Source organism: Taeniopygia guttata, chromosome 1 (genome assembly GCF_048771995.1).
Source record: "Taeniopygia guttata chromosome 1, bTaeGut7.mat, whole genome shotgun sequence".
NCBI lineage: Eukaryota > Metazoa > Chordata > Aves > Passeriformes > Estrildidae > Taeniopygia > Taeniopygia guttata.
Window position 1 is genome coordinate 88,835,516 of NC_133024.1, and position 17,556 is coordinate 88,853,071.

The 17,556-nt window shown below is 44.6% G+C and overlaps 1 protein-coding gene across 3 annotated transcripts in view; it reads left to right on the forward strand.

The window, feature by feature from the left end:
• The first annotated feature begins 253 nt into the window (after positions 1–253).
• LIMS1 (LIM zinc finger domain containing 1) overlaps positions 254–17,556 on the forward strand; it is a 68,016-nt gene continuing 50,713 nt past the window's right edge. For 2 of the 3 annotated variants that reach the window (XM_072933136.1, XM_072933143.1), the window contains exon 1: positions 254–408. In XM_072933136.1, the coding sequence (XP_072789237.1) occupies positions 368–408 (41 nt within the window). In that variant the 5' untranslated portion in view covers positions 254–367. Of the gene's footprint in view, positions 409–1,258; positions 1,353–17,556 lie in introns of all 3 variants that reach the window. The other variant, XM_030279304.4, reaches the window with a different exon arrangement.

Sequence of the window (17,556 nt, forward strand, 5' to 3'; positions counted from 1 at the left end):
TGGGATCCCGTGTCCCGGCGGTGCCTCCCCTCGTTCCCGGGTTGGGATCCCGTGTCCCGGCGGTGCCTCCCCTCGTTCCCGGGCTGGGATCCCGTGTCCCGGCGGTGCCTCCCCTCGTTCCCGGGCTGGGATCCCATCTCCCGGCGGTGCCTCCCCTCGTTCCCGGGCTGGGATCCCGTGTCCCGGCGGTGCCTCCCCTCTTTCCCCGCGCGGGGGCGCAGCGGGGCGGGGCGGGGCGGGGCGCGGCCGGAGAGCGCCCCCCGGCGGCGGGCGGCGCCGCCCAGCGCCATTAGCGCGGCCCGGCGAGGCCCCGCCCGCCGCCGGTGGGGAGCGCTTGGCGGGCGCGGCGGGAGCGGCGGCCGCCGGGATGCTGGGGGTGGCGGCGGCGGCGGGGATCAGCTGTAACAGGTAGGAGAGGCGCTGGGGCCGCCCGCACCGTCCCGGCCCGCCTCCCGCGGCGAGCGGCTGCCGAGGGCGGCGCTTTGTCTCGGCCGGGCCGCTGTCACCGGCTGCTGCCCGCGAAAGGCGCTCGCTTTCCCGCTGCTCCCGCGGGCGCGGCGGGGCCGGGCCGGGGTCCCGCCGACGGGCCGGGGGGCTCGCAGCCGTGCCGGGTGTTCCTGCTGCTCCCGCTGTGAAGTGTCCATTCCACGGGGAAACTTTTCCCTGTCCCGGCAGCCCCGGGAGCGCTGCAGGAATCCCTTCTCTCGGCAGTCCCCCGCTCGGCGTTAGGCGCTCGCTCGGAGCGCTGGGGCGGGCCCCGTGCCCTCGTTACGGCGGTCGGGAAAAACGCCCAGAGCTGCGGCTCGCACGTCCGGGGAGCGGCGTGAGCGCGCTCTGATGCCCAGCGCATTCTGAGGCGCTCTGTCCTGGGCGGGTGGTGGCTCTGTTGAAAGCATTATAGTAAATAGCCTCGGGTGTGGATGTGGTGAGATTCCTGATGTTTTATGCATATCCCACAATTAGCGAGTAGTCCTATCTTGGGGCTGGTTAATGGGGTGGGCTACGGAAAGCAAAGGCTGCCCTGCTCATTGCTCAGCGTTTCAAAGCCTCGCCCTGTGCAGTTGTTTCTTGAAAAAATGTCCCTAATTAAAGCACTTGGCAAAGTGTTGTGCTCATCTGTCAAAACATGGAGCTGAGGGAAGGAAAAAGAGTGATTTTGTAGCTGCCGTGGACTGCAGGTACAGGATGGCTGCTGGCACACAAACTTTAGCCTGTCTAAAGGCTGCCTTATCTTTCCTGTGGCTGACTTCTCCTGCAGGCTCCTCCTGCTCTCCACCATACCTTTGGAGAAAAGTTGTGGCGGTTCCAAAGTCAGGCTGAGTTTGGGCTACGGAGGTGCCATCCTGAGTGAGGTGAGCCAGCTCTGCTCCCAGAGTCCGTACCCTGATGTCCTGGGCAGGATCTCACCAGCCTTGACCAGCTTTTGCTCTAGCTGCAGTGTGGCCACATGCTTAGGAAAACATGATAATGTGATTCAGGTGTCCATATGTATTGTAGGTAACTGTTTTTTCTTCGGATGTTCCAACAGCCACTTGCTTTCATAGTGGGTGGTAGATGCTTCCAGGCCAGGATTCTTTCTGCATTCCTGAAAGTGGCCGAGTTGTCAGTATTTGTGCTGCTAGCGTCAGTCGGTCACGACTGTGCGTAGCTCTGTTTTTCAGCCCCACACAGGTGCTCCGGCTGAGCTGCCTCTTTGGCCAGGTAAACAGAGCAATTACTTCTTTGGCATCTGTTCTGCTGAAGTTGTCAGGGAGCGGGCCAGCTGCCCTGCTGGTACACGCTTCCAAGCATATGAACTAAGCTACACCCCTGGCACAGTGAGAGGTTTTGGGACAAAGTCAGACTAGAGCCCCCGCTTGCAGAAACTTGCAGAGATGAAGCAGCAGGGAGGTTACCTGCCGCAGCACGCGGCTGGCCAGCACATCCCGGGAAACACTGGTGGCAGCAGAGCCATCCAGGGTATGGCTGGCAGCTCAAGCATCCTTTCACAGCAGCGAGAGCAATGCTGCCTCCTGGCCAAGCAAATCCTCCTGTGGCTGAGAGTCAGCCTGGAGTCCTGCTGCTGCTGGTGTGCCCTGAATAAGAAATGTTTGCCCAGTAAAGACTGGATGTGGGGCCCCTTGCCTAAAAAGGCTGGCTTCCTCTGTTCCTCTCACCATTCTTTTGGGGTGAGTGGTTGTGTGGAGGACAAGGGCTTGTGCTGTGGTTAGGGAGGTGAAAGTGCTGTGTGGTTCACTGTCACAGAGGCATGGCTTGAGGGAGCAGAGGGAGGTGGCAGCCAGGACAGCAGGGCTGCTCACCTGGCAGGGTGGCACAGAGGTGAGAGGCTGTGGTGCCAGCTCCTTCGCATGAACTATAAGTCATCTGGCTAAGGGGATTTTCTATAGACAATTCCAGTCCACTGAAGTCAAAAGGGCTCTTGGAAGATGCATTTAGATTTTGTAAACTATAAAGAGGGAAAATTTAAAATTGATGTGTTTTCCTGTTTTGGTTCTTTGGGTTTAAAATACCCACTAAGAATGTGACTATTTCATTCAAACCTACTTTTTAACAAAATGTAAAGTGATCTCAAAGGCCTCCACAAGCTGAAATTCCTAAGGGGTTTTGTATCTTGGCTTTCGGGTCTCATTTAGAGAGTTTAAGTAATCTGAGTTTTGGTGAAGAAAACAGAAAATGAAAGAATGATCTGAGGTCTCGCTCTAGATTTGGTACATGGAAAAGCAGCAGACATCTGGTCAGCAGGTATGCACAAGGAAATACTCTTCTTTTTAACTTTTTTTTCCCCTCTCTTTGTTTTATGGAGCTTTTTGAACTTGAGTCACTCCTGTGGCTTTTGTTTTGCAACTAGAGGAACTTGTAGGCTGGTGCTGTCATTTGAACAGTCGTTTCTGAGGCACAGCTTTCGCACTCACAGTCACTCTGGGATTCCAGACTCTCTCCTGGAAGAGAAGGATTTGGGTAAGGAGGGATGCGCAGTGGGTTGATGCTGGGTAGTGGTGGGCAGTTCAGGATTGCTTGGTGTGCTGCCTGGGGCTGATAGCTCATTGTGGCAATGCCTGCTTGCTTTATAAATGTCTTCTGAGTTTTGTGGGCAGCTTTTTCAGCTGGTTGTGCTGAACTCATCTTGATGTGTTGTCATTGGAATAAGTTTCATATGTGGTTCAGAGAAAAACATTAGCTTCTCTGTTCAGAACCATTATTATCTTAAGCTTTTGTAGTTTCCTAGAACAGAGTTTTTCTTTGTAGCAAGAAATACAGGCCAGCATGCAGCAAAATACTGGAAAAAGCCAGGTCCTCTTGACTCCAAGTATAACTACACTTGAAAAACTAGTACAGATTCATTGGATTTACAGTTCTTATTCCACTGTAGACTGTGAAGCTGAAAAATGGGGGCACTTCATGGTGTTACTGGCTCTGATAGGGGATTCTAAATAAGAAGCTAAATGTGGTGCTGCAGTTTGATCTCAGTTGTAGTGCACAAGTCTTTTTCTTAGAACTTGCTCCATACAGTTACGGCAGGGGAACCATTAATGGTCTGCAATATACAGAGGGTGGTTTGCACAGTTAACAAATTCTTTTTCAAGTTGCAGTGAAATATTTATTATTGGAGCACTTAAGGCAATCCTTTCAGCTCCTGCAATTGTGGCTTCATGCTGTGTGTTAGGTTACACATCCTGATTTGTCTGTGCTTTGTTCTCCTCCAAAGCCCAGTTCAAAAGTTTTTCACTCCGTAGCATAATGCAGTCTCTTATTACTTTTCAATATAGGGAGGCTTTAATTATTAGCTGTGCTAAAAGCAGCTTGATTGTCAGTGGGGAAATTCCTGCTGTCAGACCTTTCCATGATGGTGAGTGCTGATGACAAGGAAAATGAAACTGACAGTCACGTTTTCATAGCCAAAGCCTTCCCTTGTCTAAGCTATGCCTGGTGTGAACCAAGCAGCCGTGTACGTGGTCTGCTGTTCTTGTCGTGTTGGGATGTGCTACAGAGCACGTCACCCTTAACAGCCTGTGCAGAAATGCTGCTGTTGGGGCAGAAAGGGTGAAAGGTCCTAATTCAGTCTGACAATTAGGGAAAATGTAGCAGGGGACTGTGCCCTGGGGTTAATATTTTTCTTCCAATTAGGATGCTTCTTTGCAATTATTTTAGCATTTTCCTTCCTGTGGTGTATAAATCTTTATGAAAATGCTGACTTCTGTGTTTTAAGCAGATAGAAGCAGGGGGGGAAACAAGTCAGGATACTGTAATTTCCTTGCAATTACTATAGTTTTGTGTACCCTAGCAACTCTTTATGTCAAACAGTTTGCTGAAATTGTCTCAGCATCTGGAGGCTGTCAGCAATATGCAGGATGCCAGAAGCTGATGGTGTGGCCAATGACAAGCTATGGACAAAGTGGACCTCCTCTACATCCTGAAACCATGTCCCTCTGCCAAAATGGCATAGTCTGGAGCACCCTATAGTGCATGAAAAATAGCATTACAACATGGTTGGCACCCAGGAGGAGGTTTTATGCTCTGTATTTTTCATATTGATTGCTTTTCTTTATGTGATAAATAAGGAGTTCTTGAATTCCAGCTTGGATGATCCTTCTTTTCATCACTTTTTGATTTATTAAAAAACCTCACCAGCCACTTCTGTAGAATTCAGTGAGAAGGTGGCTCCTTAATCATGTTGATTTAGGGTTGTTTCAAACACTGGTTGCATGAAATAGTTTGAAGAATTGAGAACATACTGGTGGATATTGTGGATATTGTCCAAGTAAAACCTAAACTGGTGTGAAGAGTAGAGTTAAAATGGGGGGGTGGGGGGGGGTTATCTCTTTTATCATGAGTGGGGAATTGATGTGGGTCATCTGAGGAGCTAAGGCATTGTAATGACTTTATGAACATTTCCTGGGTGGCCAGAGCAGTGCAGTGTTGCTGCTGTGCTCTAAATGAAAAGGGTTTTCTCTATTAAAATGCTGTTTTATTGTAGTTGGAGGCACTGGGAAAGACCGCAGCAAAGCAATGCAGCAACGTCTGCAAATATTTGGGAGGCAGCAACATGGCAAACTGGCTTCAGTCCAGACCCCACACTGACATTCAGCAGCTGTGGGATTGATGTGGGGAGAGGGAACCAGGCAGAGAATTAGTTTCAAATCCACCCTGGGAGGGAAGAAAGGGACCTTGATACTTTGCAAGGACTCTTTTGTGAGGGCCTGGCCATCCCCACCGGGGCTGGGTGCTGCCTGGCCAGGGCAAGGAACAGGCTGTCAGCCTCCTGCCTTGCAGAACCACAGCATCCCCAAGTCCTCTTTTGGTGTCTGCTGGCACACTCCACCTCTGATTTGGGAATGAAGAATACAACTGGCAAGCAGGGTAGCAGAAGGTGCCACTGGCACTGCTGGGGGAAGGCGGCCCCTGCGGATTCAGGGCTGAATTGGCACACCAGCCTCTGCTTGCAAGACCTCTGGTTTTCGGAGGAAATGCTTGCAAATAGGCACATATTACTGAACTTTGCATATGTTCTCTTCTGAGCTGTGTTGGTAGCAGGACAGACTTGTGTTTCAAGGCAGAGAGATGGACATTTGTGCTGTATGAAGTAAGTTGTTTTTGCTAGGGTCTGCTGTGAGTGGGCTGAGATTCACTTGGCAATGGCCGTCTCCCAGAGCCAGCTCTGGCGGTGTTACGATTCAGGTCAGATCATCTATGGGCAGCTGCTCTTCCCATGGGCAGTGATGATTACAGAGATGTTTTAATTAAGCATGTGGTTGTGCTACAGCCACCTGGGGTGACATGCACATTCCTGTCCCCCAACATTTCTTGTGCCAGCACCAGGGACTTGAGCCAGCTGAAAACCTGTGGTGATGGAGAGTGGTAGATACATAGATTTAAAACTGAGTTTGTCTCAGTCTGGATCAGTTCCTTGATCTTGTGGGCAGCAGTGATGTTCATGGGAAAGAACTTGGGAAAGGTGGCAATAGCCATTTCAGCAGAGAGCGGTGTGAAAAGTGGAGTTCTGTGACAAGGTGTTGGGGATTTAAAGAAGGAGGGAGCAGTGTTTGGTGGTGGTCTGGGTTGGGTCTGGGGACTGCTTGTGGCTGCCCTGGGTGTGGTATCAGGGTTGGGAATCCATGCTCTGTTGCACTGGAAGGAGGATCACCTGTCTGGGTTGTTGGGGAAGGATTGCCTGGGTAATTTTGCTTTCTGTTGGGGAAAGTGCACTTGAGTGTGTTCTCTCTGCAGCTTGCTGTCCCCTCCTACTGCTCTGCCTGAAGGAAAACCACCCTGGCAGTGGTTTGTCACAGTTTTCACTGAATTGGTTTGCAGAAATTCACCTTCAAAGGATTCAGAGGAAGGAAATCTCGTGTCCTGCTCCCCCCCCCCCCCCCCCCCCCCCAACATGTAGTTTATGGTTAGAAAGGGCACAGAGAATAGTGACACATCTTGATGCCTGTTTAAATCGACCTGACATTTGTTGGTATGACAAGACTTCATGATCTGGAGATGCCCGTGGGATTTCTTCACCCATTGCTTTCAGGTCCCAGAGGAACTGGATGCTGTTTGTACCCACTTGTACTGTCGAAAAAAAACCGGAACAAGATATGCTATGAGCTCTGCCAAGCAGAGACAGATCTGTGGGGCAGCCACAGCACACGTGGCTGCTGGCTTTTTTTCAACCACTGTGCCCTGGAGACAAAGCAGGCTGTGAGAGAGGGGCTTGTTGGGTGGGAGGTGTCGATCAGCTTCACTGGAACTGAAATAAGGACAGGCACTTCTCTAATGAGAAATTTCTGTAGTACTTTAAAAACCCAGAAAACATTTTTTCTCCTTTATGTACTTTCTTTTGTGAGCCTATGCAGTTGCAAGAGAGAGGCAGTATTCTGATTATATGAAAAAGGATTTGAAATGGAGCATTTTAAACTGCTGCTGTTAAGAAAAAGCTGACTTTTGAATCTTTGTTCCTTCATTCACATTTTTTTTCTTTTTGTTAGCCAGTCTCAGGAAATGAGAACATTCTTTTGGCTTTCCGTGCCTGAGTCACATCTTATATATATATATATCTATATATAAAAATATGTTAGAACATCTGGAGATGTTTGTTTCAGAGAGGTACTTGTTTTGTATTAGAGTGTCTGAACTTTAAGTGTTTATACACAATTGGATGTTTCCAGAATTTCCCATACTTCTCTGGTTACAAGGACATGTATATTGCTCTCAGAAAAGCAAAGGGAAATGTGCTGATAACCTAGAGAATATACAAACAAGTAAAAGTAAAGCCTTTCTTGAAAGTGAGAATTTTCTATTTTTTTCAAAAATAAACTATCAAAGCTATTGTTTACCTTGAGTTGCATCCAAATATGTAGTTGTTTAATGTTTGCTATGTATTAAAAAATAAAGGTGTGAAGAGGGAAATCAGATAATACAACTATCTTTTCCCTTTTTTCTTTAAAAAAAGGGGGAAGGAAGTATTTAAAAACTTGTTACACCCATCTCTGCTACTGAGTGGGCTGACACTCACTGGGTTCTGGCCGTGCTCTGAGTCCACACTGGGGTCTCCCTGCCTCCCTCTGTCCTCCCACCGGGGTCACACGGAGATCGTGAGACCGCTCTGAAAGGAAAAACAAAAATCCATTTAGTTTAAACCAAAGGCCAAATATTTAACTTTAGCGGGGGAGGTGGTGGGATTTAGGAGAACAAGTAAAATTCCCACCCTTGGTTGTTTAACATAGCTGCACTGAAAATAATGGGAAGCCAGGGATTGTGGGTGCTGGTGGTGCCCTGTGCAGGGAGGGGAGCAGGGATGGCAGTGGGGTGTGAGGATTCCCCTAATGGGCTCCATCTGCCATGACCACATAATCTCCAGGTGTTCACAGCAGCTTCTCCTCCCACAGCTTCCACTGAAATGCCCTTGAGTTTATGGCTTGGATACAAAACCGCTCACTGATCAAATATTTTGATTGCATCCTGGCCTTCCTGCTAGTTTCTTTGATCTTTTCTCATTAGTGGATTATAGCAGACTTTCAAAAGTCTTGTTTGTTGAAATAGTTGTATAAATACGATCCTCAGGGTAGGTGTTATTTAGAAAAATACTTATCTCCCAGAAAAAAGTACATATCTCCTCCTTTTGCCTCTTTAGTGGGCTCATTTGCTATTGTGCATCAAAGAAGTGTGATTTCTGAAATTATATCAGAGAATAGCAATTTATTGTTAATTGTTTGAAATAATCCAAAGGCCAGTGGGTCTTATTCTTTTGGCTGATTCTCTGCTCATTCAGACACTGAAGAACTGTTTCAGGTTCACGTTTGGAAAAAAAATTAAATACAAGAAACTTCCAGAAGCAGGACAGTCTGGGGTGGGGTGGAACTAAATGCCTCACAGCCCTGGGGTGAATCCCCCTGTGTTGAATTCTCTCACAGATAAAATTTGTCTCTTTTCAAAGGGAAAAGGCTCCCCTTCTCCATAGGCATTCTGGTCATGTCATTTCCCTTCTGAAATGGCTTTGTGCAGCCTCACTTAATGCCATGCTGGAAGCTGGATGTCTTCAGGCACTGGCACAGGGCTGTCTGGTCACCAGTGGGGTTTAGCTTTGTGGAGAGATGAGTTCTGCCACAGCTTTGCAGTCAGATGAAGTGAGGGAGGAGGGCTGGAATATTGCTGGTGGCTACACATGGTGTAAGCCTAAAGGTCAAAATTTCTTAACTTTGTCTAAGACTGAAAGCCACATTTTCCTTACTGTCATGTGAAGGATAGGGATTATCAAACTTCACTACAGCAGGACCTGGATAGGATTCGAGGGTTTTCAGGGGTGTTCCATGTGTCAGGGCTCTCAAGGAAAGGTGTGATTCTACTTGGTGTTACCCATCCAACCGAGGTGAACATGTCCCTGCCCAAGGCAGACCTGTCTTCCAACCCAAACCATTCTATTATCCCCTCCACAGCCTGCATTAAAATCTGCTGCTGGACTGGGCTTTCATTTTGAAAAGTACAGAGCAAATGAAGCACTTTTCAGTGCCACATTTTCCGTGTCATGTATTAATTAACGAGGCTGCTTCATTTTGATGTGAGTGAAGCTCTCTGTGCTTGTGATTGCTGATGCACTGTAAGAGGGAAATAATTTGGACTTCTTGTGTCAAATTGCATCTGAGTCACAAATGTGAAAATCAATAGTTTTATCATTACCATGCAGAGGTGGGCAAACAGTACAGTTAAGAGGATCCTTGACATCACCCTTGGGAGAATTACTAGTGGATGATAAAATGGCAAAGGATCCGGGAACAGTAAGATTGCATTACTGCTTAGGTTTCATGAGAAATCTTTCTGCTCACCTTGGGCTATTTATTAATTTATGAATAGCTTTGTCAACTTGTACTTGAAAGAGACATTCAAGAAGTTTAATGTCATTGCGTGATACTGGTGTCTTTTCAGGGCAATTTCAGGCAGGACAGATTCCCAATGAAGGCAGGATTATATAATGAGTATTTTGTGTTATCTGAGGTAAAAGTGGTCTAATAATTTTTACCTGATGGTTGGTAATGTTTAGCTGTGTAGTGGCTTGATTTCAATCATGGATTTTCTGTTAAGTCGAATAGCACAGAGATAAAAATGCAGATGGGTGTAAAAAAATGAGATGGGTGTAACAAGTTTTTAAATGTACAAAAACAAGCACCAGAGGTCACAGAAGGGATGGGATGGGGCTGGGATCTCAGTCACTGTGTGCCCAGTAGAGCAGCTGTAGCCGTCTCGGCCATCACTGGGCTGGCTGAGGTGGTGGTAATGTGGCCTGGGAGGCTTTCTGGGGGAAGAAGGGCTCTGTGCTCCCAGGGGAGGAACTGCACCACAAAAAACTGTCTTCTAGTGTCTAGCCTGTGTAGGCATGAAGGGTGTTGATGTACAGGTTGTACATCAACACCATTTGTACCTGATGTACAGGTACAAATGTCAAGCAGAGGATTTTTCTCTTATATATTGAGTAATGTTCCTTCTTTGGTTTGCATTGTCAGGTATTTGCCAGTTGTCTATGCCACAGTGGGAGGGGAATGTAGTGCAAAGATGCTGAGTCCAGATTTTTTAACCTATCATTAATCCTTTGTCATGAAATACAAAATGAGCAGGGCCTTAGTTCCAAGTCAAAAAGTTTTTCAAATTTGGAACGAATAATAGATCAGCTCTGTGTTCATGGTTTAAATAGCAATGTTCTTGGAGCTGGTCTTGGAGATGCAAGGAGGGCAGGGTCTACCTGAATTAATTGTGAAGAAATTCACCATTCAAAATACGCTTTTCTTTATACCACAGAGATCTTGTAGTATCAAGTTCATGTGGATTTAAAGTTTAATAAGGCAAAAGCACTGGTGCTGTCAGTATCCAATATTTCATGTTTTGGTGGTCAAGTAGAAGTGTTGTAAGGGCATTAACAGAATTGCATTAACTGAAAACTTTTTCCTATGCTTTTTTCCTTATGATATTAAGAGAAGTCAGGGAGGACAAGGAGATCATATTTGTTTCAAGTATTCTTATCTTAAAGTGAACAGTAAAAATGTTTAAAAAGGACATACTTGCTTTTCAGAAATTGATGGACAGTTAAATGTATCTAAGTAAAAAGAACCAATTTATTTAGTCTGAAGACAATAGAGTCCTCATGCTCATGCAGAGCCCTTAAGTTAAATTCCAGAGTTCACTCAGGTCACGTTATGAGTTTAAATTTTAATTTCCTTGAAGCCAAGAACTCAAGTGCAAAACACATGTCCTCAGTTAGCGGGATCTGGGTTCACCCTCACAATTCGTGGCTTATGTGAGGGTTGAGTGCATCTGTGTTCTGTATTCTCTTTATAAACTTTTTTGTAACATACATCTATCTGGCACATTAAATATTTAAACCAACCACACAGGTAAGAGTAGCAGGAGAAAATACAGATTTATTTTTTTTTTTAAGTAATTCTGCCATAAATTTTTCCTTAACTCTGTTCATTGTGTACAAGCAGGTATTGCAATAGGGTGTTGTCTCCAAATTACTATTAGCAATTGCCTGGTCAGGCATAGGAATAAACACAGGGTGCCTCTTCTTAAGTCTTTCCTCCAAGGCAAGAAATGCACCATCAGGAATTAAGATTTTAAAACCTCAGCAGATGATGGTGTGTCACCAAAAGCATTGTGGCAAGGGGTGCTTTGGTACCTGTCACCTCCACAAATGGTCTTTTGACATTTTTGTCCTGGATACTGGAAGTTGCACCTGCCCCTTGTCAGGAGGCTGCGTACCAGAGGAGAAGGCTGATGGTGTGATGGCACAGCTCAGCCAGGGAAGGAGTCCCAGACTCCTCAGTGGGAGGTGAAGGTTACAGACCTTACTGCCATGTCCATCCTCATGGGCTTCCTGCACCAACATGCAAAGTTTGCTCCATATAAGTAACAAAGCAGTTGAGGAAAACAAGTCACAGCATTGTGGAGCATCCAAACACAAGGCAGTAGTTGGCAGCCTGCATAGTAACATGGGTGTGGGAGCCCTCCTGCCTGCCTCACCAGGTGGTAATTCTGCCTCTCCTATCTTTTCTCAGCACCTGAAGAGTTTTTTTCTTCTGTACCTTATCATTTTTTTATTGCCTTATCATGGCATACTATGATGTTTGATTTCCTAATAGCTGAGGTATATCCTGTTTCTTTGCTTCTGTAAATAACACATTTTCTGTGCTAAAAATTGTATGCTTTTACAGAGGACACACATCTTCAGTCCTTCATCAACCCACACTGCAGCAGTGCCTTTCTCTTCATCACAGAGGCATGATGCTATGCTGTGAGCCAGTTGCACTCATAACTTATGTGCAGGGGAAGAAGAGAGGAAACTGCTGAAGTCAGGGGTTGTTGGCTTATTCAGTAGTTATGAAGAGCCAAACTGAGCTCAGTTCTCGCTAGCTGGCCAGGGTGCTACTGCTTGCTTCCTCGAGCTCTCTGCATAGCTACTACCTGCATGACCCATTACAATCAAGTTCCTTTCAAATCTACAGGGGTGTGTTAACTTCACTAGAAATAGATTAATGAAGCTTTGTGGCAATTCCTCAAGACTGTATGCACATAAATGGAGAATTCTGCACGTTTGATTACCTTCAGCATGTTGTTAGGGATGAAGAAATGACCGTATGTTTGACCTCTCAACTGTTTAATGTTTCTGATAACATGCAAATTCTAGAGGTTAGTGTGTTAAACTAATACAGTTAAGACAGCAAGTCTTAACCAATTTTCCTCAAAGCCAGTTGAAATTCCACTGCCTTCTTTAATGGGGCTTGATGTAGTCTTAAGGGTCTGTAAGTTCAACATCAATGGCCAAATAAGACAAAATACCTGCTAATACTTGCAGACTAGTTCTGTCAGCTTTGAAACCTTGCTCCTTTGTCTGAGGCATAGGGACAAAACCATCACTGTTTTGAATTAGCTCTGTTTGGATGATGCAGTAGGGTCAGCCTTGTAAGAGGATGATATTTTCCTAATCTCTGATTTCTCATTTAAAGAAGAGCAGCTGCTTATTACGTAGATGGGTCCAGCATGCCTGGCCAGTGTCACATCCCTGTGCCTATAGAAAAATGTCTTCAACTGAAGTTGTCATACACTGATTTGATCTATTTTGTATACTTTATACTTGTTTTTATAAATACTAACTAAGGCCGTTAGTTTTTTAAATACAAATGACCTGAATTTAATTTTAAAAATTATCATTGTAACATACATACATACATACATACATACATACATACATATATATATATATATATATAAAACCATGTAATTTTACTTACAGCTTTTTCAGCAGATCTCTGCTATGCCTTTTTTTTTGCTGCAGTTGGGTTTGCATAGTTTGGCAACTGACCATGCAAATGTAAATGTGTGAAAGAAAACAAAAATTGGAAAAGCAGAGCAAGCCACTGTGACCACAGGTCTGCTTGCTCATAGGGTCAGAGCCCAGATGAGTTTGGTTTCAGTCTTAAGCAGTGGAGTGTTACAAAGTTGTGTATTAACCCAGTGTACTGCTAACTGATATAATTTAATTTACATTTTTTGCCCACTTGGTGGTGGCCTGCATGTTGTTCTTTGGTGAAAACAAAGTGGTTATGGTTGGGGAAGCAAGGAGGAGGTTCCTGCTCCCTGGGGCTTTTGTGGGTGCTCAGTCACACCTCTCTGAAGTGTGAGTTTTACAGCAAGTGAGCTCTGTTCATGAAAGGGGGCTGAGCTCTGGGTTGGCAGTGGAGTTACTGGTGCAGGTTGGTAGGGGTTGGAGTGGGGTTGTTGTCCGTGGAACTGGGGATTGTGGGGCTCCTGGTGACCTGCCTGAGAGCCAGGCTCTGCCTCTGGCAGGGGTGAGGTCAGGGGATCTCTTGGTGTGGTGGTGTTCTGCATTAGTTAAATTTTGACAAAGCGAGAACACCCATTCAGGAGAGAGCAGGGTCTGAGAAGGGCTGTGCCTCGGAACGGTGGTTAGTGAATGATACACATGAATAAAAGAGCAGCGGGGAAGTTGACGTTTACACATCAGCTTGGTCAAGAGGATTTTAATAATTTATGATGCATCCAACAAGCTGTGGGGCTCTGCATCACCTGTGGCCAGGCGGTTCAGTACAGACGATGTTAAAGGAGGAAGGTGAATATAACACAGTATCTAAGTCACTGTGGTTTCTAAGGTGGTTTTTAAGAATTTATACTGTTTGCTCAATGTTTCTTGCCTTAGTTGCATTGTGCAAGTATTTTTCAGTGATACTAAGAACATTGAGTTTGAATGGTAAAAACAGTATTTCTGTTAATTTGGTATCATCCCCTTCTTCCATATGAACTAGATTTGATTTTGGACAACTGTAATGATTTATCCATTAAGGTGCTGAAATCATAGTCTTTATTAGTGTTGGGTTTTTTTTTTTTTCATTTCTAATTAATTTATGCTGTGATTTCTGCTCAGTGCTGAACACTTGGTTGGTCTGCTCAGAGCTATCGTTTATTATCTCCTTTTTAAACACTTGTGGAAAAGCCAATTTCTAAAGAGGATAGTTGCAAGGCAATGTTAGAACAGATTTGCTGCCCTTGCAGTATCAAATAAATGTGATATTAAACAGATGATTGGACTACTTTTGCTTTCACACTGTAGAATTCCCATTGTAGCATCCCAAAAGTCAAGGGGGTGGGAGAGGAAGTGCTTTAAGTACAATGATTGTTAAAAGCCAGTAAAAAGAGAGGAATAACTCTGCTGCAATGGGATTTTTGGAAGGAGCTAGCACTTTTAGATATGTTTTATTCCAGTTAACAGTACTGGCAGATTTCATTTGGGCTATAAGGAGCTCTGGTTCTTATTCCACTTACTGAAAGATAAAAATGTTGGTAGATTTCAGAGGCACACTGGTAAGGTTAAGTGCAGTTTAGAGTTGGGCTTACACTTACGTATGATGCCACTTGATGGGACAAACATGGTCAGACACAGGCACAAGTGATGTCTGTGTTTAACTGGGCAGAGCACACAGCACAGAATTTGTGGCAGCTGTTGGAAGACTAAGGGTATCTTCATGGTGGTACTTTTTTATAGCAGGACAGGTTACCTGCCACAACTATTTTTTAAAACATCTGGTCAGGGTAAGAAAGTTTCTGTGGACTGGCACTCAGCATCATCCTGCTGCAGCATGTTTGAATCCACCCAAGAAGCTGTGAAACAGGCTGTGAGTAAACTGTGTCTCTGAACTGTGATTTCAAGGAAATGACAACTTGCTAAAGGTTAGAGAGCAAGCCAGGAATGGTATACAGATTTTGTTGTTGTTGTTTGTTTGGGAAAAAGAAAGCTTAAAAACAAACACACACAACCAGCAAACAAAACAAAGGAAGCCTTTGCTTTCCCAAACGTGTTGCTCATAAGAGCATCAGCAGCGACGTACTCTTGAACTGGCATTTCATCTCCTCCCTTATGAGGGAAAAACAGCCCCTGTTGTTCCTTAGTGGTATCTGGTTTATGAATTTTTGTTGTTATACTCTCACTTCTAGGTTGATTGGACTGATTGTTCTGTGTTAGGGAAGATTCCTTTGAGCAGTCAAAGCATACATTAATGACTGGCTTGAAGATAAAGTAACTTCCTCCCTGGGTAGAGGCTGTTGCTCAGAGCCCAAAAGGAGAGTGTTGTCCTCCAGCTCCCATCCAGAAAGTGATGGCAACAGAGCACAGTCCCTTCATCCCTCCCTTTGGATAGGTATGCGCCATTTGGCATGGCTGGCCTATCTTAGTTCCTTAATATTTAATAAAACCGTGCACTTCTATTGTACTTTATCCACATACAAATAAGATATTTATTAAGATTTCCCTAGCTGAAAGGAATTCAGTGGGAAATCCTGTGGCTGTTCTGACAACAAGAAAAATTTAATCTTAATTTCTCTTTCTTTCCTTTTGCCTCTTCCAGTATATAGTTGCTGTTCCTGGCTCTGGTGATTAAAACCGAGGGCTCATTTAATTTTTAATTTTATTTTTAATATCTTTTAACATTTATATACTAGAAGTCATAGACATGGGAAAAACAGAAATTAAAGGAATTTTGGGCCACTTTGAGCATTTTTTTTTGAGAAATCTGATTTAATTTCAAGTCTTAGGTACAGAATAGTTCAGGATTATTTAAATCTGGATAATTAAAAAGCTGTTTTTCTGTAATGAACCCAGGCAGAGAAGGCACTGGGTTTTGGGAACCACTGAGCATCTGAAGCTGTTCTCATTAGTGTCAGCGGAAGTTCAGAAACATTTCCCCAACCATTTTTTTTGAAGGTGCTCCCCTGAGTCTCACTTACATTTCACATATTGTATTTCATTTAATACTGGTGTATGTCATATTCTCTGGCTTTATTACTGTCTTGAATTCATTTACTGGAATTCCTGTGCTTTCTTTTAAGCATTTACTCTTAACCACTAATAAATCTGGAACATATTCAGACTTGGTGGGATGTTGGACTTTACAGGATGAAACTTCATTGTTTCTCTTTATGGGCTGTGGCTTCCAAAATACCAATTATGGTAATTGCCTTCCCCTCCCTCCCACCGTCCATCATCTGAAGTCCTCTCTTACTGCATCAGCTTTTTCTATGCAAACTCTCTCTGCCTATTGCTGCCTTTGTCTTCACTTCCTGCTGTGGGAAGATTCCCTGCAAATCCCATCTGAGCTGCTTCATCTGCAATGACTGCAAGGAGTTTTAAGTTACTTGAAATGGCACAGAAGAACAGCCAGAGGCCCAGCCTGAAAGATAAGATTTGAAATTAGAGTACATGCCTGACATCACACATTTTACTGAATTCTTGCTTTCACCCTTTTTTTTTCTTATTGTTGTTGGTTTTCTCTTTTTGTTTCATTTTAAGTAGGTAGCATGGGTAGTGTCTTTTCACATTTCCGTAACTGTAACCGCCTCCCCCTTATTTTGAAGCTCAAAAATTAGTAATAAATGTTTCCCATAAAACACAGAATCATGAAATTCTTAAGGTTGGAAGGGATCTCTGGAGATCATTTTGTCCAACCCTCCTACCAAGGCAGGGTCAGCAAGAGCAGTGACACAGGAATGTGTCCAGGTGGGTTTTGAGAGCCTGCTGAAAGGGAGATTCCACAGTCTCCTTGGGCAGCCGGGTTCCAGTGCTCTGCCACCCTCAATGTAAAGAGGTTATTCCTCATGTCAAGGTGGAAATTCTTGTGCTTCAAATCTCTAGTTGTTGCAGATACCAGCATTAATTAGTGGGTTTCTCTGGCTCCAATCTGTCTCTTCCTGGATTGCACGTTCACAGTCATGGGGGTACCAAAAATGACAAAAACCCTCTGCTTTGCTCCTGATTGTCCCTGCTCGCATTTCACAGCATGGCAGTGATGTGGTGGTCACTGGGGTGGGGCAGGGAGCAGGGCACACAGGAGGTGCTGTGGGGATGTGAGGAGCTGGACTCCTGTGGCTAATAAGCTCCTGGCTGCTGAGTGTGGTTGTCTTGGGCTGTTTAGTTTAGTTTTTTTTTAATTAAAACTTCCTCTGCATTTTCCCCGCTGAATCTGAAGGAACCCAGATTGTTTTTCCATATGTGCATTCAGATGAAAATGCTTTTCTTCCTCTTTTTCTTTCTGTCAAAAGAACTATTTGATTTTTTTGGAGTAATATTCAAAGACTTTTTTTTCCCCTCAGGCTTATTCTTTACATTGGACTGATGCCTCATTTTTCAGTAGCAGATCAGAGCTACCAAAAAAGAAGTTTGATAGACAAGCAAACATCTTAAAATTTAACTTGGTACTTTCTTAATGAATCAACATTAGTAATTGTATGTTACTGGCATTACCATGATCTAAAAATGGTAGTAAAATAAAGATGGTTTAGGCTGGCTTTTTTTTTGCTGTCCTGAATGAATTCTGTTATGGGCTGTGTTCAAAATAGCGTGGCATCCTTCAGATCTGTATTACTTAGGAAGCAGGAAAGTCAATTTTGCAAGTAAACTTCTTTCTTTTTGAATATCTAGTACACAGAATTCACTTCTACCTTTTGTCAGACAAAACATCTGGGGATTTCCATTTCTTCTGCCAAGTCTTATGCTCAAATTAGGGTGGTGAGGGT